At 42.2% G+C, this 26,685-nt stretch overlaps 1 protein-coding gene across 2 annotated transcripts in view; it reads left to right on the forward strand.

Moving 5' to 3' along the window:
- LOC147013595 (unconventional myosin-XVI-like) overlaps nt 1–26,685 on the forward strand; it is a 216,530-nt gene that overhangs the window by 59,965 nt on the left and 129,880 nt on the right. For both annotated transcript variants that reach the window (XM_085855525.1, XM_085855524.1), the window contains exons 16-25: nt 5,093–5,319; nt 5,594–5,708; nt 8,447–8,518; nt 13,654–13,789; nt 14,058–14,130; nt 16,527–16,676; nt 16,773–16,973; nt 21,291–21,366; nt 21,614–21,852; nt 22,023–22,103. In XM_085855525.1, coding sequence (XP_085711651.1) covers nt 5,093–5,319; nt 5,594–5,708; nt 8,447–8,518; nt 13,654–13,789; nt 14,058–14,130; nt 16,527–16,676; nt 16,773–16,973; nt 21,291–21,366; nt 21,614–21,852; nt 22,023–22,103 — 1,370 coding nt within the window. The remainder of the gene's footprint in view (nt 1–5,092; nt 5,320–5,593; nt 5,709–8,446; nt 8,519–13,653; nt 13,790–14,057; nt 14,131–16,526; nt 16,677–16,772; nt 16,974–21,290; nt 21,367–21,613; nt 21,853–22,022; nt 22,104–26,685) is intronic.

The following is a 26,685-nucleotide window of genomic DNA, read 5'->3' on the forward strand; positions in this document are numbered from 1 at the left end:
TTTGTAAACGGTCCTTTCGAAGAGACATAGTGAGAGTGTGAGATTTGTGTGGATTGAAAGACATGTTCCACGTGTTGGACCAGTTTGTGATTTTATCCAGATCTGCAGTGAGCGAAGAAGCTGCTGCTTGCCGGTCTGAGGGATGACAGATGGTACGGCAGAGGGTGGAGTCGTCGGCTTTTCCAACACATGAGCAAACAGCTCAGACAGTCGCAAGTGTTTTTGTGAAAGATTGGTTTATCAAGTTTGGAGTCCCCCAGAAACTTCATAGTGACCAGGGTTGGAGTTTTGAAAGCAAGGTTGTGGTTGTAGTTGTGGTTGTGCACGAACTGTGGAATATCTATGACGTGAAGAAAAGCAAAACCACTCCATTTCACCCTGAGGGTAACGGTCAAATCCGAACGCTTTAACCAGACATTCCGTAGCATGCGAAGAACTCTACCACCTGAGCAGAAAAGTAATCGGCCTGAAACTTCTCACAGAACTTATCTATGCATACAATTGTACACTCCCTTGCCACCACTAGATATTCACCATTCTATCTGTTCTTCGGGAAAGACCTAAAACTACCCGTTGACTTGATCCTCGATGGAAGGTTGGAAGATGATAACCCGACTGAGTGGGTCACCGAAAACCATCATAGGCTTCAAACTGCTTTCAAACGGGCAAGTTGGCGCAGTGAAGAAGCAGCACTTAAATGGACAACAGCCTTGAACATGCAGGCACAGCAGACAGCTTTACCAATCGGTACAAAAGTCTTCTTAAGAAATCATCCCTTAGGTAGACATAAGATTCAAGACGTTTGGCAACCTGAACCATATAAAGTGACTGAACAGAGCGAATTTAATACGTGTATGTTGTGAAACCGCTGAACGGTGACAGTGAAAGGGTGGTACACTGTCAAGAAATTCTGGATTATCGAACTTTAGTTACAGAAATTGAACCAGTTTCTAATTGCTCCGGTGAGGACACTACCTGTGGAATTGTGTTTGATTTGGGGAGTGGCGATCATGTTGTAAACAATGCCACGCTGCCTGAATCCTGCGTCGATTCCCACAACAGTGGAGTGAATGGCATACCAACCGATAGTAATGCACCACCTGAATCTTGTGTTTTCTATTCATTGGATGATGTTGACAGTGGTGGGGTGAACAATGCCAGCACACTACCTCAATCTATTGTTTCACATTCTTGTGATGATGACACTGACAGTCACAGGAGTGCTTCACGCTCAGCAGGCTGTGTTTATGGAGCACAGAGGTATTTACCTCCCGATGCTGTTGTGCACCTGTAGGAGACAACTAGATGCCCCTTCATGGAGAACTGTTGCCCCATTTGGGCTGGAGCACCAGCCTGTCACTTATCTTTACTCCAGACTCCAGAAATGCATCGTAAACCTGGTTGGTGCAGAGATTGGTTCAACTCTTCAACCGCTCTCTCACCGTAGGTCAGTTCCCACTCTGTTTGTTCTCCAGATATTTTCATGGCTAATGTTCTGCTGGACTTTTTAACTCGGTTCCTCCTGTACGAGTGTTTGGACGCAAGACTCTGTTTGCCATCTCTGCACAACCATGCACCAAAGCTGATCCAAAGTGTAGAACGAAAGGTTATGCAGATAGTTTTATCCCTCGTGATGTCTCGCCTTGGAATTCACGACCTGTAACGTGCTTCCCATTATCCTACGATATACCCAGCTTTAAGAGGAATGTCAATTCATACTTCTTACATCTTTGAGGTGACATCACATTTCACCTGACTACTTCTGCTTCCTGTGTCTTGGATGTTTTCTTGTTATTTTTCTCTTTCTTTTACTTTATTTTGCTTTATCCTTATCCTTATCTCCATCTAATCTTCCCTTAGCCCCTTACCTAGTTCGAGTGGCGTTATGCCTTGTTCGGGGTGATTTCCATTAAAAAAAAAGCAGGGGAACCCGATCATTTGTATTCTTATGCCAGAATCAGTGTTGATGCATCCAGTGATTGTGTGCATAACATGTCTTTTGGTTCTGAGGATAATCCGGGGCAAATTGCTGATGTGAATTCAGGAGTCATTGCAAGTGACTCTGTGTTGGGCCAACAATGTAGTGACTATAGTGACGCCACCTCGAATCTCGATAGGATTTCACCACGACGAACATCTAGAGTGAATGCTGTACAGCATAGCAAACCGTTTAATCTGCCTAGAACGGTCCTACACGAGGAAAGGAATTTACCCATCAATCCAGGTATGTTGGAGGAGGAGGAGGAGGAGGAGGAGGAGGAGGAGGAGGAGGAGGAGATTGGGACCATACTCTGTGCAGAGCGTTGGTGCTGCTTACGCAGTCTCCTTGGCTATTGGGCACAATCCTGGACGGGTCGCCACTCCGACACAGATATGTTGGCAGATGCCAGTAAAACTCATTTACTGTTTGTGCAACGTTTAGCCAAAGCGTCTGACGACTTAGATGTTGTGAAATGACTCTTGATTAGAACAAACTGATTAATCTTTCGAAACATTTGCTAAATTCCTTTTTTTTTCTTCATTTATTTGAACTTAAATCAGCTTGTAGTTGCTTATGTGTAGTCATCAGAAGCCTATTTGAGGTAGATTTCAAATGGAATGTATTAATTATTCGATGTACCCTTTAAAGTTGTCAGGGGTCAACTATGCAGCAGGGTAGTGTAAGGTAGATATCGATGTGACCAAACATCAGCCGTTCATCACCGCGTCATTCAGTGATTTTCTTGAATTCTCGGTACTCGGGGTTGATAAGTTCAAGGAATCTTATCCAGTTTTTTTTCTGCTCAAGTACTTCAGAAAGCGTTTTGATGATCTTTTTGAGTTAATTGCGACAAGTAAGAGATGTTTAAAGCTATTCCAACAAATTTAACTTTTGTTGAACTTCCCATGATTCTTATCATCTCTTGGTCCACCATTTTAGGTGAACCATGTGGTTCACCATGGTTTCGTCGTTGTGCTATTCACTAAATTTAAACCTCGACTCATGGGGCCAGTCCATCATGTCCCTATGCCCGTGTAGCTGTTGTGACTATGTCATCGATCGGGGAGTTTTCTTCAATGTCCACCTGCAATGCTCAAATAAACTGTTGAAGCAAGACCAGTCATTCCTTTCTCGCTCTCTACACTTGGTGTGCCTTACTTTTATAGGCTTTAAACATCTGCAACTCTCATCAACTTGTCATTTCTATTATAACTAGAGAGTTCAGAGGACGTATTACACCGTGCAGTGCAGTCTTGATAAAAAAAGGTCTGCTAGTAGCTAATTTGGTGGGGATGATGTAAAATGCTGTAATATTTTGTCCAAGTAATGCTGAACGAAAGGTTTCTGAGAGTGTCAAAACGGTGAATTGTGTTCTTCAGTGATCAAGTATATAATTCAATTGAAATGAAATAAATATTTTAATGGTTGTAGAAAGAAAAAAATTTCAGAAGTTTACCGTCGTTGATGCAGTGCCTTTTACACCGCCTTATTTAACACATTACATTAGTTATTTGTTCCCTTTGTTTATTACCATCCCTTTGTCAAAGCAAAACATCTAATGCATGAAACGTCCTTGTCTTTTAACGAACGACTAATGTTCAAAACGTAAACCACATCTCGTGTCCAATGACGGTAAACAAGCTTGTCAACTTTTAATTGTTAAAATATATTGTTCATCTCAGTCACTGATGCAGACAAGCACTTGCATTCATAACAGCTGGTATTCTAGTGTGTGGATAACCTAAGGATGAAATGAAAAAGATGTTAATTGAGTTATGCTAACTGCCATGGGAAGCAAGGCGAAGTTGTCGTTTCGGGCAATAACCCTTCTTTGGAGCAAGAAAAAAAGCTGTTTTGCTCCGACAAAGGTTTAATATCTGAAGCATCAGCTCATCCTTGCTTCCCACGGCGGATGGCACATCTCAATCAATGTCCTGTTGATTTAATCCATCGTTATACCTGTCCACCGACGCAGATCGACACCAGCCTTCACTAGTAAGACATGTTCTTCATTCTGTGGATAACCTAGTTTGGTAGTTTGAACATTGCTTTTGAAGCATCATGCATAGATACCACGGTGTTATCGACAATATTTTAATTCATTGAATTTAATCTGTACATACCTACTCCTGAAGGCCCTCTTCTCCATTCTTTCTCCCTCACTTCTGTATTTTCCATTTACATTTACCTCTCTCTCTCTCTCTCTCTCTCTCTCTCTCTCTCTCTCTCTCTCTCTCTCTCTCTCTCTCTCTCTCTCTCTCTCTCTCTCTCTCTCTCTCTCTCTCTCTCTCTCTTCTCTCTCTCTCTCTCTCTTCTCTCTCTTCTCTCTCTTCTCTCTCTTCTCTCTCTTCTCTCTCTTCTCTCTCTTCTCTCTCTTCTCTATCTCTCTGTCTTTCTCTCTGTCTCTCTCTGTCTCTGTCTCTGTTTCCGTCTCTGTTTCCGTCTCTGTTTCCATCTCTGTCTCTCTCTCTCTCCCCCTGTCTCTCTCTCTCTGTCTCTCTCTCTCTCTCTCTCTCTCTCTCTCTCTCTGTATCTCTCTCTCTCTCTCTCTCTCTCTCTCTCTCTCTCTCTCTCTCTCTCTCTGTCTCTGTCTCTGTCTCTGTCTCTGTCTCTCTCTCTCCCTCTCCTCCCACTTTGCACAGCTGTTGTTCGCTTGGCACGCATGTGCAATCGCAAGGGGCTGTTGCTCAGTCACTGGCGGTACGTGTGGAGCCTGTGTTGCTTCTCCTTTCTCTCTTCTTATCATCTTCTTATCTTTTCTCTCTTGTATTTTTTTGGAGTATCCGTTTGTATAAACTCTCTTGTTGTTAATGCTTTATCGATTACTTTAAAATGAATTGTTTTCTTCTTTTTTCCACTCTTGTAGATTATCCTTTGCTTTGCTGTGGTGGTGTATTGAAAAACTTGTATTGAATTTTTATCCTTCATACTTTTTTGTAATAAAAGGACCTAAAAGTTAAAGTCTCTCTCTCTTCTCTCTCTCTCTCTCTCTCTCTCTCTCTCTCTCTCTCTCTCTCTCTCTCTCTCTCTCTCTCTCTCTCTCTCTCTCTCTCTCTCTCTCTCTCTCTCTCTCTCTGTCTTTCTGTCTCTCTGTCTCTCTGTCTCTCTCAGCACACTTGAAAGCATATGTGCTGGAGCGATGTCGTCTCACACGACCACCGCCAGGGCAGTCCACTTTTGCCTTGTTTTCTACAACGGGGACCAAAGCTGAGGATCAGGAGCTGGCAGAGGGGCCTTGGTTTTGTTCACCCAGCAATGGAGAGGGTGGGCTGTGCACTGATAGGACTGGATTCTCATCCTTCCTTGCTGCTCTTCAGGGTGTAGGACTCATTGATGCGGTTAGTGAATTATTTATAGTATTTTATTGCTTTTTTTGGGGGGGGGGGGTTTGCTCTCCCATCCTCACCAATTAACACTTTGGTATACAATTAAAAGTCCAGGTGGTTAAATGAAGATTTTCATTGGCATTGTAATGCAGACTTGATGTACATTTACACAGACAGAGCTCCCATTTTTTTCAACTGCTTTTCCAAGTATATTTTTGTGCAATAAACACGTTTCTCTATTTTTATTTTATATCGAAACAAAATTCCACCTTGTTGGTGACCCCAGGAAGTTGAGGACATCACATCAGCCCTTGGTGGAGCAATGCGGTTACTGGCCTTGCCTCTTGCCTGTGTTGATGGCCAAAGGACCGTTGTGCCGAACATGGGCCACCTTCACACAGGTGAGGGGAAAACCTCAAATTTACGATTCCATGATTCAGTCTTTACTCCTTTAGCCCTTACCTCACATCCAGTGTTGTACCCATCTCCTTTATCACAAAAGGAATATCCTCCGCACTGATTTCCAGCCGTTAAGAGATACTTGTTAAATATGAACACACGACTTGTACCCCTGTTCATTTTTTTAGCTCGCCTGTTCGAAGAACAGAGAGCTATAGTGATACCCCCAGCATGAGCGTCAGCGTCAGCATCAGCATCAGCACCAGCGTGAGCGTGAGCGTGAAAATGTTCAAGTTTTTGGTGCAAGTTATTTTTTCCTGACTAATGTTTTTATGTACCACACTATATTTTATATGCCCAATATATATATATATATATATATATATATATATATATATATATATATATATATATATATATATATATATATATATATATATATATATATACATATATATATCGGGGCGTATTATGTGATACTGGTCGTCTGTCCGTCTGTCCGTCTGTCTGTCTGTCTGTCTGTCTGTCAGACCGAGTCCGTCCATCCGTTCCTGTCCGCACTCTAACTCCCAAAGTTTTCAACTTTCACGTTTCATATTTGGTACATAGGTACAGACTGTGGAGACGGTATGCCGTGACATACGTTCGTCATCTAAAGTGGTTGCCATGGCAACCAGGATGCTGTTTTCCATGTTGTAGCACAATTCTGTATATACCTTCTTGTTCGGGCGTATATTGTGCTCACTTGCGCTCTTGTTACTGATTACAATATACAAATACATATATTGCTTTAAAATTATTTGGATCAGACTTCACTCCAATGCTTTATAAAAATATTAATTTTTAGACTAGTATTTTAAAAACGATAAATGTTTAAACAGGCGAGCATTGGGTGGCTTTGACACCAACTCTGGTTTTAATATAAAATGGGCTCCAAGTTTAAATACAGGGCTCTTACTCGCAGCAAGCGGTTACTTGACAGGCAGAGTCAACCCCACCTGGTATTCAACAGCCAAGTGGGATTTGAACTCAGGACCCTAGGATTCCAATCCCACCACTCCAGCCATCAACCCAACACCAGGCATGACCAGGATACCCCGGTACTGAATTAACACCGGATCGAGGAATGCATGCATGTATCTCATAGGGCACATCAACACAGGTAGAGCATTTGCAGCCCATCGTGTCCACATTATCAGCATCTCAGCACTCTCACAAATGTATCGTTAACTACCAAGGACAACATGTACAAACTATAAGGGCACTCGGTATATCCCATATCTCCGCCAGAATGAACGGTTTATGTTTTGTATCCCACTGATGGTGGATCTGGACCTGGACCTGAACCAAAACCTAATCACCTTGTTCTTGTCAACTAACCAACTCAACCACAACATTTTGAGATGTCGTGCTTCATATAGTTTTCTCAATGGTGAAGAATCACTGAAATAACTTTAATTCTTGTATCCAGATTTTTATCTTCACCAAAATCTCATCAATTCGTCCTTGGTGACCACACCCAACCTTTCCACCGAGTTCCATCCGAATCCGTCAATAACTTTTTGAGATTTTGTGCTCGCAGACAAACAAACAGACAGACAAACCAAGGTGAAATCATAACCTCCGTTCACCTTTGGTGGCTGAAGTAATTAGAACTCATGCCTGACACTTATGACTTGCATTCCAGTAACACAGACCAAAATCGGTGTTTGCAGGTGCTGTCTCGATCTTTGAGGAAGGAATAGGAAGTTGAGTTAAATTATGGGGGTGACCGAGGTAGCATTTAGGTGAACCACATCTCACAGGTATACTGACATTGTTCATCACTATTTAGCCAAACAGAGGGCAAAACCGCGTAATGTCAAGAACAATTATCCTGCAACTCGATACTCATATGATTGGGAAATGCATCCCACCCTCTCGACAGCCCTGATTTGCTCCATACAGTGACTCTTTCTGCACCAAACCTCCACAACCAACAGTTTGACATTTAAGGAGGTTCAACCTGAGATGTGCATGGTGGTGGTGTTGGTGGTTTTAACACGCCGAACCGGAATTCCACCGTAATGGCACACATTGAATGTGCTGAGGATTTTATGGAGAACTGACAGTGCCGTTGCCTCGCCATGTGACGTATGATGGGTACCGTGATGATTATGTATCGAACACACCATTAATCTGGGAATAAATAGACTTTGATCGACTTTCGTGTACAACTCATACAAAAGGGTATTGAAGTCTTCGAACGTGCTTCTTGAACAAGCTCTTCCGAAAGACTTGGAGACTTACAAATGAGTATCAATCATGGCGCACACACAATATCATTAAAACTTCCTTTGCACGATACGATTTTATACACCGCTTATCCAGCAGCATTACACAAACACTACACAGATGTTAATTTGCAATTCCTTAATTATTTTTTTTTCTTCGTCTTCTTTTCCTTCTTCTTCTTCCCCTTCTCCTCCTCCTTCTCCTTCTCCTTCTCCTGCTCCTTATTCTTCTTCTCCTTCTCGACATTCTCCTTCTCCTTCTCTACATTCTCCTTCTCCTTCTTTTTCTGATAAAGATGTAAAATTGCTTTGGATTGAACCCTCAAATCTGCTGTTGCTACCCAGATGTTTCCTTCTTGCTATTGCAAGACACTTCGGCGACATGTGTTGGTGACGGTGTGGTACACTGGTATAATAATGTCTTCTGTTTGTTCTTCTCATCCCTAACCCCCTATTTTTTTGCCCAGTGGCCAAGAAACTGATGCTGTGTCCCACAGGCCTAGTCGATGCTCTCACCACTAGGAGGCGCTGTATCAAGGGTAGGTGATTCACCAGACACTTTCAAGCACCAGAGACATACCAGAACAATACTTATTGTAAAAGATCTGTGAATTTGTTGAAAATGTCACTTTGAAGAATAACAGGGTCTGTCAAACTAATAACAAGGCCTGAGCAGAATGCGATATTCGTTGTAGATAATATAGATAACTGCACTTTCAGGTTGTATTGTAAACAATTGTGTCATACCTCAGACTTAAAATGGTTCGAGCGGCTTCCTTGCTCAAGGCGAAGCATTTTAAAAGGATACAGCACACTCAGTTAAGAAAGGATAGGTTCGCAACTACTTGGCTGGCTTGATGGGCATAACGGCCTCCTCCTTTGTTTGAAGTTCCTTGCAAGGAAAGTCGTATTTTACTGAACTCGTTACCTCTACCACCGAAGGTGGACGGAGCTTATGTTTTCAACCCTGTCTGTCTGTCTGTGAATAGGATATCTAAAAAGGTTGTGCATACATTCGGACTAAATTTGGTGGAGAGGTTGGGGGTATGCCGAGGCCAAATTGATTTGATTTTGGTGAAGATCCAAATTCAGATCCGATGATTTTTAAAGCGATTCTTCACCTTGGAGTAATGGGGCTAAAAACGATATATCATACAATATGTCAAAAAGCTTGTGTTTGGATTCGGACGAAACTTGATGGACAGGTTAGGTGCGTCACAAGGACAAATCAATTTCATTTTGGTGAAGATCCGGATCCAGATCCGGATTCTCGACTTTTAAAGTGATCTTCACCATTAAGAGTTCGTGCCAAAAACAATGTATAGCATTATATTTGAAAAAGTTGTGGACGAGTTGTGACAAAACGAGGTAGATGAGTTGGTTAGGTGATGAGAACAAGCCGATTCGATTTTGGTTCAGGTCTGGATTCAGATCCGACCTGTCAGTGGATTCAAAACGTAAACTGCTCAACCTGGCACAGTCTCGTATTTTGCATGCGACCCCTATTGCCTTACGCAGAGTATTACACCTTGTTTATATTTCGCCATTCAGTTTAAATTTACACCCCAAAGTTGTCCTGATCCTCCACAATGCACCACAGATTTATTTTGACTAGGTACCGTTATTTTTTGGTGGTCAAGAAAACCGACGGTGATCGACGGAGAACGTTTTAAACTTGGCTTGATCGATGGTGGCTCCAGCTTTGCTTATCCCAGTTTGTGTTCCAATGCCCATGTCATCCTTTTGGTTTGGCTAGCTCTTCTCACCAGTGGTGTTTGAGCATCCTTTGAGTTTGAGACCACTTTGTGCAAATGAGTATCGCACTGTTTTTGAGGTAACATTCACACCTCCATTTACAGCAACATCTGTACTCAATCAAGCTCTTTCACTTGTAATAACACACCCTGAGACACATATTGTTGTAGAACTGGCTTCTCGGATTCCATAGCTTAGCAATAGTTATTTCCAGGTTGCATGTTTAGCGTAAGCGTGATGTAATTTAATTGTGATAAAGGATTACGCGTTGATATTTGTATAGAAAGCTGTTGTCTTCCCTTCCTAATGTCTGTGAATAAAACCGCTTTTCCCTTAAATCCCCTCGTAGTGTTCTTTCCTTTGCAACCTGTCTTAAGGCGCTGTCACACCTTGACGATTTAGCCAGCAATGGCAACGTATAAAAATGTATGTAAAACGTTGGCGTACGCTGAAATTTTGATGTTTTTTTTTTAAGTTTTGGTCGTATTCATAACGTGTTGGTCGTATGCATAACATATTAGTAACGGGCACAGAACGTTTCGTTGTCTTATAGATAACTTATACCAACGAATGCTTAGCCTGTTGTCGGCGTTCACAACCTATGCCCAACGATAGTTTAACTTAGGCAGAGTGCGCTGCACGTATCGCCGACGAACTCGTGGCGTAGCCTGTTAAAAACCTGCCGCACGCCGATTTAAATCATAACCGCCTGAAAATTGAAAGTGTCAACCACGCAGTCACACCTTGACGATTTAGCCAGCGTATGCCGACCTATGAAAAATTTGCCGAACCAAGCTGGCACACGTCAAATACGTTATGGGTAAGTTGTGTATACGTTACGAGCACGCTGAAAAATGATGAAGTATGCTGTCGTATTTCGTAGTACGTCTCGTACGTCGTGAAATTTCGAGCATGCTGAAAATTTTACGACGTACTCGCCGTATGGCTCACACATTCCGCTATGCTGGCCATAAGTTGTAGGCACGATATGCGATCGTTGACACACGTCGACACAAGTTCCTTGTAAGTTACTCATAAGTCGAAACACGTCGAGGTAGTGTTGAGCATACCCGAAACTTATTTTCTCCGTCAAGGCACATTTTTTTTTTCTCCTTGGCTCCGTGAAGGCACGTGACTAAATATCTGAAGTTGTTGTTGTTGTTGTTGTTGTTGTTGTTTTTTATTATTAAATTTTTTTTAGTCTATCACGAATTTTAAAATATATTCTGACATTTGCTTTTAAGTTTCGACGTCGACGTGACAATATCCTCAATCAGAAAATATTCACAGAGGAGGAACGAAGAATAAGACGAGCAAACTGAAGAGGCAATCGGATGTGACGTAACGGCACATGACGAAATATCGGAAGTTATTGTTGTTGTTTTTTAAACGCTGCCAAATCGCCATTATACGGTAGCTGTAAATTAGAAACACGTTCAGTAAGTTCTGTGGTCGTCCGGAAGACGTCAATCAAATACGTCTACATACGTCAATATGCGTTGTAGGTACGTTACACATAGGTTCAAAGCAAGTTACTCATAGGTTAGAAATCAGTTTTGGGTACGCTAAGCATTACCTCGACGTGTTTCGACTTATGAGTAACTTACAAGTAACGTGCCTCGACGTGTGTCAACGATCGCATAACGTGCCTCGACGTGTGTGCAACGATCGTGTAACGTGCCTACAACACGTTACTCATAGGTTATAAATAAGTTTTGGGTACGCTAATCATTACCTCGACGTGTTTCGACTTATGAGTAACTTACAAGTAACGTGTGTCGACGTGTGTCAACCATCGCATAACGTGTCTACAACTTGTGGCCAGCGTATGCGGAACGTGTGAGTCATACGCTGGCATACGTCGTACAATTTCAAGCATGCTAAAATTTGAGGACAACCGCAAAGTACAACGATGAAAGCCAACGTACTACGACGTATGGCAGTGTTTTTCAGCGTGCTCTTAATGTATACAAAACTTACCCATAACGTATTCGACGTGTGCCAGCGTGTTAGACAAATTTTTCATAAGTCGGCATACGCTGGCTAAATCGTCAAGGTGTGACAGCACCTTTATATGTGCTTTTATTGGGGAGATTTGGCATAGCAACGCTGCCAAGGCACAAGTTTTGGGGTGTTGGTGAAAAGGGTTCCCCAGACATTTTCCCCAAACAGTTGAGTCTCAGGGAAGGGATTCCCTTTGATGAACCACCGAACTGCCAATTTGTGTGGGACAGACGGAGCAGGGCTATGTCATGGAACAAAGCATCACGAAAGGCCATAAAAGCCTGTGTGCTCAACCAGCTGGGTTCAGGTGCTGGGTTACCCTCTTCTTTGGTTCATGGTCCATTCCGCGGGTCGTTCATTGCCAGTTCAGCTGTTGGTCAGACAGGGTGAAAGCAGGAGTCAGGCGACGCCAGAAGGAGCTGCTGATCTCCCTACCTGCTGCCGCAGAAACACATGCTCGATAACCGCCATTTAAGCCACACGACAGCTCGTGTTTTTGGGCTTGCTCTGGTTGGTCACGTGACCCACGCCTGGGTTGCGGCTGGCACCCTGGTTGTCATTGTCTTGTTGATATCTCCCTGGTCTTTCTCCTGTGGTGTTATTGGGGCTCGATGAGGCTTAATTTGATAAGGATCTTCCACATGTAAGATACTTACAGCACTGTTATATAAAATGCAGTCGTGTCCCTTGTGTTCCCTTCCCATTCCATTAAATACCTACAAAAATTATAAGTCCTCTAAAGTCGGGTGGTGGGATGATTAGCGTCCAATTCAAACTCTCCCCCATTGGGCACGACAAACTGCTCTCGTAACCATTTTGTATGGCGAGATGACTGGCATGTTGCTCAATTGACCCTGGATGTACCAAATTAACCTAGGTAAAGGTGCACATAGACTCTCAATTCTGGCTCGGTGCATCTAGGCTGATTGGCCGACGCGACCACTGCAATAATATCATCACTTATGGAGCATTTCAGCTTTTTTCATCAACCACTCCTTCATACATTGTGGCCCAATAGATAGCACTTTGGTTGCTCAAGAACATCATGCAGAGAAAAATAAAAACCAGGATGTGGAGATATCTTGGTTCATGAGCCAGCCAAGATTTCACCAGGACATGGAGGGTAAAAATGCCACTGCTATTTTCAGTTAACCTGATGCTGAAACTCCATGGGATCATGTGATGGACGTTTCACATTCCCAGCTAAATACCGTTTTTGGTGGCTATCTTAAAAAAATTGCCACCATTTTCCCACCAACATCACAGCGTATGTATATATATATATATATATATATATATATATATATATATATATATATATATATATATATATATATATATATATATATATATATATATGTATATAATCAAAGCATGTGGAGTGTGACGAGCACTACACCAATCGCCATTGGATACAGTCCTAAACCTAAGCGTCACTTCCAACACAGAGGCATCGGCCCAGTGACTCTGTCATACAGACAAAGATTATATGATCAACATCAGTTAAACATCAAACGGAGCCACCGATCTGGATTTCGGGCTTATTTTCCCTCATCAGGATGGCATACCGATAAATATCTAACCAATGATGACCACATTCATCGTTTATACATCAGACTCACCTCCTGACTGTTATGGTGAGCATCGCCTCGGATTATGTCTCACACGGTACAACCGCATAATCTGCACAGAACAAGCATCCATCTGCCACCCAAACAATTGTTCCTGCTAATACAAACCATTCAACCTGAACATGATGAGCAAATGTTATAGCTCAGAACCTCAGAATGTTTGTTGTTGTTGTTGTTGTTGTTGTTGTTGTTGTTGTTGTTGTTGCAGTGTTGTGATCATAATATGATCCACATTTTGTTCATGAGGTTTATGGTTTATTTGGATCATCTATCATTATGTGCAGGAGAATGGTTGGCAAGCCCATTGTGTTTGTCCGATGCACGCCGGTCTCGTGATCTCCTCACCCAAGCACTGTATTTCCGTGTCTTCTCTCACCTTGTAAATACCATGAACACGTTGCTCCAGCCGGCACATGACAGGTAAGGTTGACTCTATGGTCTATCATGCAGGCACAACTAAAGGAAAGCTTTACGTCGTTTTCTTGCTGTTTCTTTTACCTGATGATCCACTACATCCTTAACCTTCTTTGCAGATCACGCACATCACAATAATCCTTCCTCTCAGAATGAGATGTAGGAAATGTTGATGAAATGACATTTTTGGCCTGAGTGGAGAGGTCTTGTAGAAATGCAAAGGTTCATGTCTGGCTGCTCATATCTTTGTGCTCTGTTTCCTTTTACCACTTAGTGACCTTTTAACAGACATTGGAATTCTGGACATGCCAGGACTCCAGAACTTTCAGCAAAACACATTTGAGCAGGTGAGACTGATTTGAATGATGTGTTTTATGCAGTGCCAAAATGAGGAATTGCAGATATTGTAATATTAAAACAATAATGATGTCTAGTTTGCCATTGGAAGCAGAGAATTATTTCTGATCAATAGATCAGTGGTTCTTAACCTGCCTGTGGGCCACATGCGACCCAGTCAGCACACTACTGTGGCCCAAGTTACATCCTTTTTGTTGTTTTTTTAAGAAGTAAAGATGCTAAGAGTTTTCTTTTCTTTCCTGAACCAGAAATTGTCTCGTAACCAATGAGCGTGCTTTAAAAAATCACGTACCTTGGGTACAAGTACCTCCCAAATCAAAACTCCTATCTATGGTATTAAATCAAAACTGCTCCGAGACTCTGTGTCTTTTGCACCTGAGAAGGTTTCTGTCAACCCTCGACTTTCATTCTGCTACTTGACTGGACGGCATCAGCTCACGTATCCTAAAAACCTGCTCGGCTGCTCTTTCACTTCCTCTCTGCTCTTTTCACCCCATAATTTGCCTAAGGTCATCTCCCATCTGCTTGGAAATCAGCCAACATCACTCCATTATCAGGCAGCAAGGTAAGAAAACAGATCCCCTTAACTACAGAACTAACAGCATATTTCCAATCATTAGCAAAATCACCATCATCTCAGTTGATATGAAATCCTTCCTTTTTTCCAATACCCTCATCTCAGAACACCACTTTGGATTCAGACTAGGTCAACCCACCTTAGACATGCTGATTCTACTCTCCCAACAATGTATGGAGGCCCTCACTGTCAGACATGAAATCAGGACCGTCTCTCTGAACGTATCTTGTGTTTTTGATACAGTCTGGCATCCTGCCTTGCTCTCCAAACTCTACCTATGGCATCCAAGACCAATTTCACACATGGCTCACAGACTTCTCTACTCTCGTAGCCAACGTGTGGCACTCAACGGAATCCTTTCATCTCCTCTTCCTGTCAAGGCTGGAGTGCCCCAAGGCCCAAACAGATTCCTGATCTTCAACAACGATCTCTGTGACTGGAAAAAAACAAAACCTTTTTATCTCCTTGCGGATAACTCCACCCTCTACTGTGACATTCCTCATCGTTCACATCAGCAGGCTGTAGCCTCTTCCCTCTCTTCAAATCACAGGTTGGTCAAACACTTGGAATATGTCTTTCCATCCTGAGAAATATCACTCTTTCATTATCTCTCTCCGAAAGGACCATCTGGCAACCCTCCCCCCCCCTCCCCCAATATACTTTCTTAACAATCCTCTTGAGGAAGTTCAGTCATTCAAACTCCTGTGATTTGCTATTAGCCATGATCTTTCTTAGGCAAAGCACATTTCAAAATTGGCCTCCAAAGCCAGCCACCAACTGGCCATCCTACATTGGACAAAGTCCCTCCTTGGCACACCTGGACTCTCATCCACCTACAAGGTCTTCATCCACAGCTTGATGGAATACTGCTCTCCCCTCTGGGCTGGCTCCCCTGCCTCACACTTTGCCCAACTTGATGCCGTGGAAACCAAGGCCTTCAAGATCATTAGAATCTCCCGTGAAGAAGCTACGTTGATGGGCCTATCACTTTCCCATTGCAGCCAGGTCAGTGGTCTCTGTCTTCCACTGCGTCCTTCCTGGTCTTGCACCTCCTGTTCTTTCCGTCTTTTGCCCCCATCCCCCCAGGCATCTGCGAGGCGCATGGAGTCCACCAGGTCCACCAGATTTTGGGAGTTTCATCATATTTGGTGAAACTCCAAAAATCGAGGATCACTCCTCATCTCCACTTGTTAGTTCCTCTTTTTTTTTTCTGCCTGTGGAAAGAAAACGCACTTTCTCTTCAATCTCATTCCTCCCTCCAGGTCTTCAAGACAGCTGTTCACCACCATCTCATATCATCCCCCTATTCAAAAATGATGATCTTTTCTTCCCTGTTAACCCTCCTCACCACTCCCCAAGCCTACCTCTTTGCAAATTTCCATTTTTATCCTTCCTGAGAGTTTATTTCTGTATCCATGTTGTCCACCATGTGTGTCCTCCCCTACACCTCATTCTTCCCCACATCCCTTGTTTGCCCATCTCACTATTTTGTCTCCCAACCCTGCTGTTCATTCCCCCCTTTTCTTTCCACTGTTCCTTTTGATCTGTTGTATCGTGACCTGCTTTGTATTATAGCTCTTCCACGAGCCTTGACTTTGCATACAAAAAAAAAATTTGGACTGTTTAAGATCATGTCAAAAAGAAAATAATGGAAAAGACAAAATTGAGGTGAATCGTGTAGTGGGGATTGCATCACAGTGTCGTATGAGATGCGAGTGCATGCGGTTGTGGTGACGTAAAGAGTGCTAACGACATTAGTGGCAGAATGAGCACATCTTCATGACCCCTCTTATCTCTGTTTTTCTGCAGCTCTGTCTCAATCTCATGGCTGAACGACTTCTACAATTTTCCCGTGATGCTATATTCACCATTGAACAGGCCGAGTGCTGGCAGGAGGGTATTGTCCAAGATACAACCCCACCTCCTGGAAATGACTTCCTTATTGAGTACTTCTTCCAGGTGATAGGTTGCGCAGGCAAAATATAAATGAAATGATGTGTCATATTCATGAAGTCTGCTTATTTCCCCCCTTTTTTCTTTTCTTCACAAATGAAGGCTCCACATGGTTTCCTCTCCTTGTTGGATGATGCATGCCGATCTGAAATGCCTTCTGAGGAGTCTGACGTTACGCTGCTGCAGAAGTTATGCCTTCCTCTACATTCCTCAACTTCCAGCCTTGAGGTTCCTGTCGCATCTCGTGATGGCAATGGGAATGCTCCCGGAGGGGCTTTCGTTGTTCATCATTTTGGAGGACCGGTAATAGTTTTTCTGTTTAATGTTCATAAATATTTCTTAACTTCCATTCTTTAAAAAAAAACTTTTTTTTTCTCACTCAACTCACTTTCACTGTCTTTAATTTTAAGACGAGTATTTCCTTGCAAAGGAATCATGGTCATTACTTCCTTGATGGTGAAATTTCTTTCTTCAGATAACATCTACAGTTGACTCACAAATTTGAATAGATTAGTTTCAGATATTATTTGAATTCGTAAAAATATAACTTTGTGAGAATTAGGGGTTTTTTTTTGTTTTGTTTTTTGTTTCCCTGAGGTGAGCAGAAGGATTGAGTAAAAGTCAGGTCAGGTCAGGTATGGGAGCATGCACCGGAGCAGTGATGCCTGGCCCATCCCCATCTCCTTGAGATGCTGATCAATCTGCTGCAACTACGGGGAACATGGTTGGCCCATTGGCCGCTTCCACTCACGAGACTCCCTCGCTGAGACAATCTCGTGAGCAGGATCAGCGTCAGGAAAACGAGCCACATGTCCATACAGCCGCAGCTGATGCTCACGGACTATGCAGGTAACAAATCTCATTTGAGTCTCTCTCAGCAACCGCTCGTTGGACACAAAGTCCGACCAGCGATAGCCAAGGATTCTCCGGAGAGACCTGGTACCAAAGGAATTAAGTCTCTGTCTCAGATCCCTGGTCAGAGTCCAAGTCTCACATCCAGAGAGCAAGACTGGAAGCACCAAGCACCTGAAGACTTGGATTTTCATCCTCCTACACAGGTACCGACAGTGCCACACCCCATGATCCAGTGAATCCATGACTCCCCAGGCCCGAACCAGACCTCAATTGACCTCTGACTCACAGCCAGCAGAGACATGAATATCACTGCCAAGGTAAGTGAATCTCTCTGCGACCTCAACATCCTCACCACAAACAGGTACAGACAAGATAGCTGCGTCCAAGATGTCACTGAAAGACTGGATCTTAGTTTTGACCCAGGAAACCCGTAATGCCAGCAGCTCTGACTCCTCATTCAGCACCTCAAGGGCCTCCAAATGCCAGATACCAATGATCCGAAATGCCTTGGTTTCCACTGTGTGAAGCCAAGAAAGGTGAGAGGCAGGAGCACCAGCCCCGAGGGGAGAGCAGCACTCCATGAGACTGTGGATGAAAGCTTTGTATGTGGTCAGAAGCTCACGTGGGCCAAGAAAGGACTTTGCACAACGGAGGATTCCCAGTCGGCGACTGGTTTTAGAGGCCAGGTTGGAAATGTGGCTTTCACAGGAAAGGTCATGGCAGATAGTGAGACCCAGAAGCTTGAAAGAAAGGACTTCTTCCAGAAGATTGTTCAGAAAGTAGATGGGGGGGAGTGGTAGGGGGGTTCAAATGGTCCTTTCGGAGAGACATAGTGAGAGTGTGAGATTTGTCAGTGTTGAAAGACATGTTCCACATGTTGCACCATTTTGTGATTTTATCCAGTTCTGCAGAGAGAGAAGAAGCTGCTGCTTGCCGGTCTGAGGGATGACAGATGGTACGGCAGAGGGAGGAGCCATCAGCAAATAGATAAAGAGGATTTTCCAGAGAGTCGGTGAGATCATTGATGAAAATGATCTTGGTTTGCTTGGTATGCTAAATATGCAAGGAGCACCTTGAAATCGATGAGAAAATGGATGTTCAATTCAAGTTGTACTTCACAACCCATAGCAAAACATCCATTTAGAATAATATGAGCAGAAGGGCAGCTGAGATCCACATTAGGCCCTATATTCACATACATTGGGTCATTAAGTGAACTTTGTCTGATGACCAATGAGCAAGCCACCATCGATGACAATTGAGAAGATGCAGAGAGAACTAGAGTTCATCAAACACCTTACCCCATGCAGCCTTAAGAAAAAGGACATGGGAAGGGTCTTTCAAACTTTTGCTTTATGTTTCCGATCATGATCTATATTTCCAAGGAGCCGACGTTTTGTCTGAATCACGATAATCCCCCACCTAAGAGCGCGAGCAGCAAATTTGATTGGTCAAGATGGGGTAATATTTTGTCCAAGTACCAGTACTGCTAAACTACAGGTTTTTGAAATTGCCAAGAAGGCTATTTGTGTTGTATAATATTAAAGTATATAATTCAATTGAAATAAAATAAAGATTTTATGGTTGCAGGAAAAAAATAATTTGGAGGTTTACTGCCGTTGATGCCGTTTACACCACCTTATCTCACACTTTAAATTATTTGTGTCTGTTGTTTGAGTTTTTTTTATGACATCCCAAACAATATGCTTCCAGTGTGAAATGATTTTAAATTTTGTTTCATTGCCAGACAGGTAGACAGACTGAAAAAATTATCTTGCTCCTCTCTTTGCACTTGCGTGCTTGGGACAGGATTACGTACAATTTGCCAAATTCAGAACCAAAGTACTGTTAAACTGCAGTTTTGTTTTCAGATTCATGTTCAAAATATAACGTTCAATTGAAATTACGTTGTTCCTCCTGTTCCTCAATCATAAACTGACGTCTGTAGACAGACAAGCAGAGAGACAGACAGATTGAACCAATTGCTTAACCCTGCTCTCTGCTTCACGTGCACGGAGTAGAAAAAAACATTCAAATTCAGCATACAGGCTGTAACACAAGTATTTCATATGCAGTACAACATCATGACAAAGCAACAGAAAAATAGTTACTGCACAAGCACTCTGCACATCGAGTATTGAACATTAGTAAACTGTGACATATCAGATGATATCTTTTCTTCCCTGTTTGATGGAATACTGCTCCAACACAGCAGTAACAGCTAACTAACCCTAACAGCTAATCAAACATCTATTACTTCACATACACATGTGATCCTTTGGAACTCAAGCAGTTATATACTTTTTAAACCATGAGAAAATACTCAAAGATAGCTCAAACTCCCTGGCTATTGCTCCAGAATTTATTTTAATGGATTCCTTACAACTGGAGTCTTCAATAATTATGAGGCTGAAAACAGCAGCACAATGTGGGACATCAAAGAAACAAACAAATTTGTGCAGCAAATTAAACCACACAACGAAAATGTAGTCTGGCAGGATGACCTGGAGGTACACGCACTCGTCTTTAAGCCGCCTAGCCTGGGTTCGAATCCCGACCCAGCTATAAAGTGTAGTCCCGGTGTTTCATAGGCAGGATGATTCATCAATGCATGTGCCGGCTCTCTGGTGAATGTTAACCTTGGTTTCACATTGACCGACATTGTGTTGGTGGATGTTAAGGATCCCACGGTGTCATTTGCGAAGAGTAGGTGAGCTATCGCCAACAATGTGAACAAATTACAAACTCCTGTCCGAGCTACTGCTGGGAAGGCAATGGCAAACCACGAATATACAGGGCCACGAATGTAGAATCAGGTCAGAAAAACTGCGCATACACCCATGAATATGTGAAGCACAGGGCCACAAATGTAGAAGCAGGTTGGGAACACCGTGAATATTCCTGCGAAAAACCGTGAATATGCAATAAAAAAACCCGCAAATAATGAAGCACAGGGCCACAAATGTCAAAGCAGGTCAGAAAAACTCTGAATATGCCCATAAAAACCGCCAATACATTAAACAGAGGACCGCGGATGTTGAATCAGGTCAGAAAAACTGTGAATATGCCCATAAAAAACCGCGAATACGTGAAGCACAGGGCCACGGATGTCGAAGCAGGTTGGAAAAACTGCGAATAGTGAAGCGCAGGACAGCGAATGTCGAAGCAGGTCGGAAAAACCGCGAATAGTGAAGCACAGGGCCGCGAATGTAGAAGCAGGTGAGAAAAACTGCGAATATGCCCGTAAAAAACTGCCAATACAGGTTGGAAAAACTGCGAAGAGTGAAGCGCAGGGCCGCGAATGTCGAAGCAGGTTACATTTTATGAACAATGAATATGTGGAGCCGTGAATGTCGCAGTCTGACAGTATTGTAACTGTGGTGGCAAACGAGGAGAAGCTGACATTTCGGATGTTAACCCTTCATTGGAGAAACGCGCTGCTCTGGTGCATGCTCCCATACCTGACCTGACCTGACTTGATTGGAGAAAGATCACCCATAAATAATATCAGTGCAAATGTTCATTACTTGACTGTACCCTACGGCAGTTTATTTTCATAATATCAAGGGGTGGCATTTCCATGTTACAGTATTTCCCTTTTTTGCCTTTGTGCTCAATATTCTGTAATTTTTCACAACACTATTATAGCCAAATGTTTGGTAATCTTAAATTATTTTCTTACTCTGTGTCCTCATATGCAGTTATCCATTTTGCTAAAAATAAGACAAGATACATGAAGTGTGCAACCATGTGTTTCTGTTCCAGGTGACTTATGACTTGCGAGGGATAGTGAGAAGCAACCGAGTATCGCTGCCACCACACGTGCTGTCAGTCATGAAAGGTCAACCTCACTTCCGCTAACTCATGCACTGCAACACTGGAAAGCAAAATGAAAACTTTTCAATCGCACTTGGTGATTAAAAACAATTGTTTCCAAAACTTGATAAATATACATGTTTAGAGAACAAAAAAACAACTTATCACACTCTAATGGATGTTATCAGGAAGTGGTCATTATTCTGTAGGAGGGTTATAGAGGAGCTCTGCCATACTTTTAATGAAACTGTGACTTCTGTTCTTCTTCACAGTGAGTAAAAATCCTTTGATCGCTCATTTATTTTGTGCTCGACTCTCCACAACTGGGGAAGTAACCCCTCCACCAACCTTCCGGGCACCTCTTCATCTATGGCCACCTCCTTCACGCTCTTCCCATAATACGTCTCTGCCATGGCATCCTACCAACAAATTGCTGGTTAACAACTTCCATTTGGGGGGTCACCTGCGAAGCACCGATTTGTCAACGCAAAGACTCAGTGGGTCCAAGGAGGTGGGTGATGAGCGGGTTTTTTGAGATGAAAATATCAGGTGTCGTAGTCCAGATCTATAAGTTTCTATAACGTGCAGCAGTATTGAAAGGATTTGGAGCAAGGACCGTCACATAATCATCATTTTTATTTAAAACTTATTCTATTCTTGTTTGGCTCTCTCAATGGGCAGCCTCAAGATATGGGAGATAGAGCTGCCCTGCTGCGGATGTTGAGTGAAAGAAGAGACATCACATTGGCTTCCCAGCTTCGGGTAAGAAAAGAGAGTATGAAGGATGAAAGGTCAGTAATGGACTGACTCGCATAATTTTCTTGATCTTTAACTTTACGATGTTCAAATCATTAGAAATTCAAAAGTTTTGGTTAATACGCAAGTAAGTTGCTCAACAACCTTTGGCCTTTTAACATGTTAACATTATATCTCTTTTGACCTTTTATATGTTATTACAGTGGAATTATGAATTCATTGGGCATTTGTCATGATTCAATTTGTTGCCTATAATTGTTTTTTTTACACCGGGTTTCACGACCTTGATGGATACATGAAAAGGAATTGCAGTAGGAAGTTATGCCTTTTATGCGTAAGCTTCGACAAACTATTTGTAAAGACACACAAGAAAAGTCACACACACAAAAAAAATGTAATTCTACACGTCTAGCCTGTGCTTTATTTCCACCTTGCATTTACACTCCAACACGAGAATCAAATATCCTGGCATGTATCATTTGGTTTATAGAGCAATTATTATGGATCAGCCGAGAACAATACAACCATATTGCCCGTCAGCAGCGATGTGCGTGCGCATGAATTTCGTGACAAAAGAGTTGAAGGGAAAGCTGATAGATAGTTCTAGAAAGGCAAACTTGACAAAAAGGGCAGGGCTAAGGAGGACTCGGTCTGGCAAGGGCAGCACATGAGGAGGGTATGTACATTGTACATCCATCCATTATGAGCATGGGCACACCCAATACAATCAAACATCTCTATCGACTCACCCCAGTCACCTGTACCATCATTTTAGTGCTGTATCCGAGCCGAGTTCCAAGCTCGCATGCCATCGCGCTCATCATTCTTTGTCTGGGAGCATTAATTATCGATCATGTGCCTGTGAATGTATTTGTGGAACTGCGTATTCCTGTGTTTGGAAAAAAAACTCGTTAAAATTGTGGATGTTGGTCACGTTTATCACTGAAAGTTGGAGCAGAAAACCGCCCTTTTCCACTTTGGCTACCATCTACAGATTTTCGATTTGTAAATTAATTCAGGAGAGCGATTTTGAGTTCTCGCAGATTTTACAAACACGGGTGTCTGGAAATGGGCGTTGGTATATGAATCAGATGTGCTCTGGAATGGTCATGTTGTTTCTTGTGAGTTTCAAAGCAAAATGTTACCGTAATCGGGCACTGCAACTGTTACCTGCCTAACTGTTACCTGCAAGCTCTGGATTCATTCCCATCAGCCTCTGCAACACTGCAAGAACATCATTCAAACTCGGCCATACGCCCTGTCGGTAGTTGAATGTCGGTTTGCTCACTCAAGTGTTGTATCTTCTTGTTTTATACACAGACTACATGAAGTCTACGATTGTTCACTTATTATGCCGGTTGATAAAGTTTACAAACTGATTCCCTCAAAAATGAAAATAACAAAACAAAACAAAAAAAACCTCAATTTGCAGGACACATCATTTGATTATCAACTTCTCGAGTCTCTCTCAGTTATTGACTTGAGTCTCAACTCTGCTCGCAGCGTATCTCTATGGATCGTGCATACCAAGTGTAGGCAGCTTTTGCAGAGTAGATTGATGGCCATGTGACACTATAAAGAGAGATACAAAACACTTATCGGACTAGGGTAGTGCAAATCAGCAAGTCCAGCAACCTTTTCGATGGATTCAGACAAAATTTGGTGGACAGGTTGGGTGTGTGCCAAGGACAAATTGATTCGATTTTGGTGAAGATCCAGGTCCAGATGTTATAATTTCTAAAGTGATTTTTCACCATTGAGAGATAGGGCCAAAAAGTACATATATATATATATATATATATATATATATATATATATATATATATATATATATATATATATATATATATATATATATATATATATATATAACACGATATCTCAAAACGTTATGGACAGATTGGACGAAACCTGGTGGGCAGGTTGGGTGTGTGACAAGGAATAATGTATTGGATTTTGGTGAAGATCTGAATCCGGATACGAGAATTTTAATCTTTTTTATTATTAAGTGTTTAAACACCATTGAGAGATAGGACGAAAAACGATATATCGCACGATATGTCAAAAAAAATTGTGGACGAGCTTTGACAAAACTTGGTGGATGAGTTGGTTCGGTGACATTTCAAGCCAATTCGATTTTTGTTGAGGTCCGGATCCAGATAGGTGATAACAGTGGGATACAAAACGTAAACTGTTCAACCTGGCCCAGGTATGCTCTCTCCAGAGTGCTGTTCTAGTTACCCTCGCCAAAGGAGAGGGTATTGCATTTGGGTCTGTCTGTTTGTTTGTCCACACAGAACTTTAGTGTTTTTCGCCGCAACTGCTTGTCAGATTGACACGAAATTTTCACTGGAGGAGTTACTACTCATGTGGAATGTTTTATTGATAATTATGACGTCATCGGCCATGTGGTGTGGCAGCCATATTAAAAAGAAAAACAGAAAAACTTTGGATCTGATTAGTATGAACATGACATCTGATTAGTATGAACATTTTTGAGGGTCATCTTGGGGTAAAATGGTCCACAGAAAATTTTTGATGACATCATCAGTCAGGTGATTCGGCAGCCATATTGTAAAAGAAAAATCATCTTCTCTGGAATAGCTGAACAGATAGAGGCGAAACTTTACACGTACAAAAGGTTCACACATATGACATCATAGGTCACATGGTTTGGCAGCCATATTGGATTTACCCTAAAATCTATAAAAATCATCTTCTCCAAAACGGTTGGATCGATCGATGGGAAAATTCACACAAATGTTCCTCAAGTGCTTTTCTCGAATAATTGATGTCACATGGACTGGCAGCCATATTGGATTGAGCAAAAAATTTATAAGGTTATTTCTCTTAAACCACTTAATCAATTGCTGTGAAACTGCACACTTATGATCTAGTAGAGATGGGGAATATATGTTTTAAATTTCAACTTGACTGGATGCATAGTGTGGCAGCCAGAAATATTTAATTTTTTGAATCTGGTTTTATTTATTTTTTAAATTATTTTTTCTGAAAAAGGCTAATTTGGCTGTGCCTGGATGGGTTTGTGGGTAGAGGAGTAGCAGCTGAAATGTGAATCCTATCCAGGTTCCTCCTGATGACTCCATCTTTGCTTTTTGCTTGTTCGGGTTCCTTCTGATTACTCCAATGCAGGACTCTACCGATTTGGTGTTCCATTTGATTTGAATTGAATTAATTTTAATCCCATTCTAAATTCAATTGAATAATAATAAGAAACGTCATTGGTCAGGGTCAGGTGTCCGATCAAAGCGGGACGTCTTGATACTCGGTCATCCCTGCCAGCAGTTATAAAGTGGCAGTTCTAATTATTTCTCTTATTGATGACATAACACACCAGGACACAAACACCACACAAAACGACCCAAACACCACACAAAACAAGTCCTGGCGAGGGTCTGCAATCTCTGATTGCTCTTTTTCTTGTTCACTTTGTAACTGTGCCTTTTAATGGTCAGCACATTAAAAGCATCGCAAAAATGTCGTTATGAAGAGGTGTACAATCCATTTTGTTGACTTGACTTTGCATTACAGAGATCTGTATCATAAATCTGAAAAACACGTTGTTTGTTTGTCATCAACTCCATTTTGTAGCGTACAGCATAAGGTGGTGGTGGGAGTGGGTATTACAAGTCAGCTGTGGAGATGACTTGAAATTTTCCACTTTACACGTGGTATAATGCAAGTACTTTACTGACCCTCGCCAGAGGGAGTGGGTAGTACTCTCCCATTGGGGGGGGGGGCGCGTGTTTCATACGAGTTCCATCCTGGAATTCCCTGCCTCTTGCAAGGAAAACCATTAGGTTTTTTTGCAATACAGCATATACTATACTTTATTCAGCAAATAACTCACGTACAAAATCCAGCTGAAGCGTGTTTAAACTGCTGGTATGTTTCGTGATGTTTGGTTGTAACTGCCATTTGTATTTGTGAGCTTCTACCTGAAAACCTTCCCTTACCTCTCCAAATTACCCTTTCCAAGTCTAGGGTTAATGTTCAACTTCATTTCTTTGGCACGGGGAGCCATCCTTCCGAGTATGTTGTCTCAAGCTCTTGTATCCATGTCATCCGCAACTCCATTACGCATGCTGTGCTGTTTGTTTGCTATTATCTTCCTATTTCCCATTCGCCGCACTTTCTGTCTTGGTCCCATTGTTCAAACACAGGATAACTTGGCCTATAAAGCCTGTTCCACATTCTCACCGTGATATTCAAACAAAATGCACATATAGTAGCATTTGATCAGGTGGTGGCTGCAGAGATTATAAAAAGAGAAACACTGACATCATTTCCCTACATCTATATGAGATATGACGAATAACTAAGGAATGAAAAATAGAATAAAATTGGTCGCTGTTCCATTTATATATTCACCAAGTATGTTCCATAAGATAGAATTATTTTCTTTTGATCTCATTCTCAGTGTTATTAATTTCTAAAAATGAGTGATTGAAATGGGACAGATGGGTGCATGCCAACACAACGGTGAACCAATTCCTTTCCAACGGCTATGCTCTGTAGTTGTTGAGAACGGTACAGTATTAGGATGACTCTGTATTAATCCGAATCT

The sequence above is a fragment of the Eptatretus burgeri genome, chromosome 14 (genome assembly GCF_056783735.1).
Source record: "Eptatretus burgeri isolate ZD-2024b chromosome 14, Ebu_testis_v1, whole genome shotgun sequence".
Lineage (NCBI taxonomy): Eukaryota > Metazoa > Chordata > Myxini > Myxiniformes > Myxinidae > Eptatretus > Eptatretus burgeri.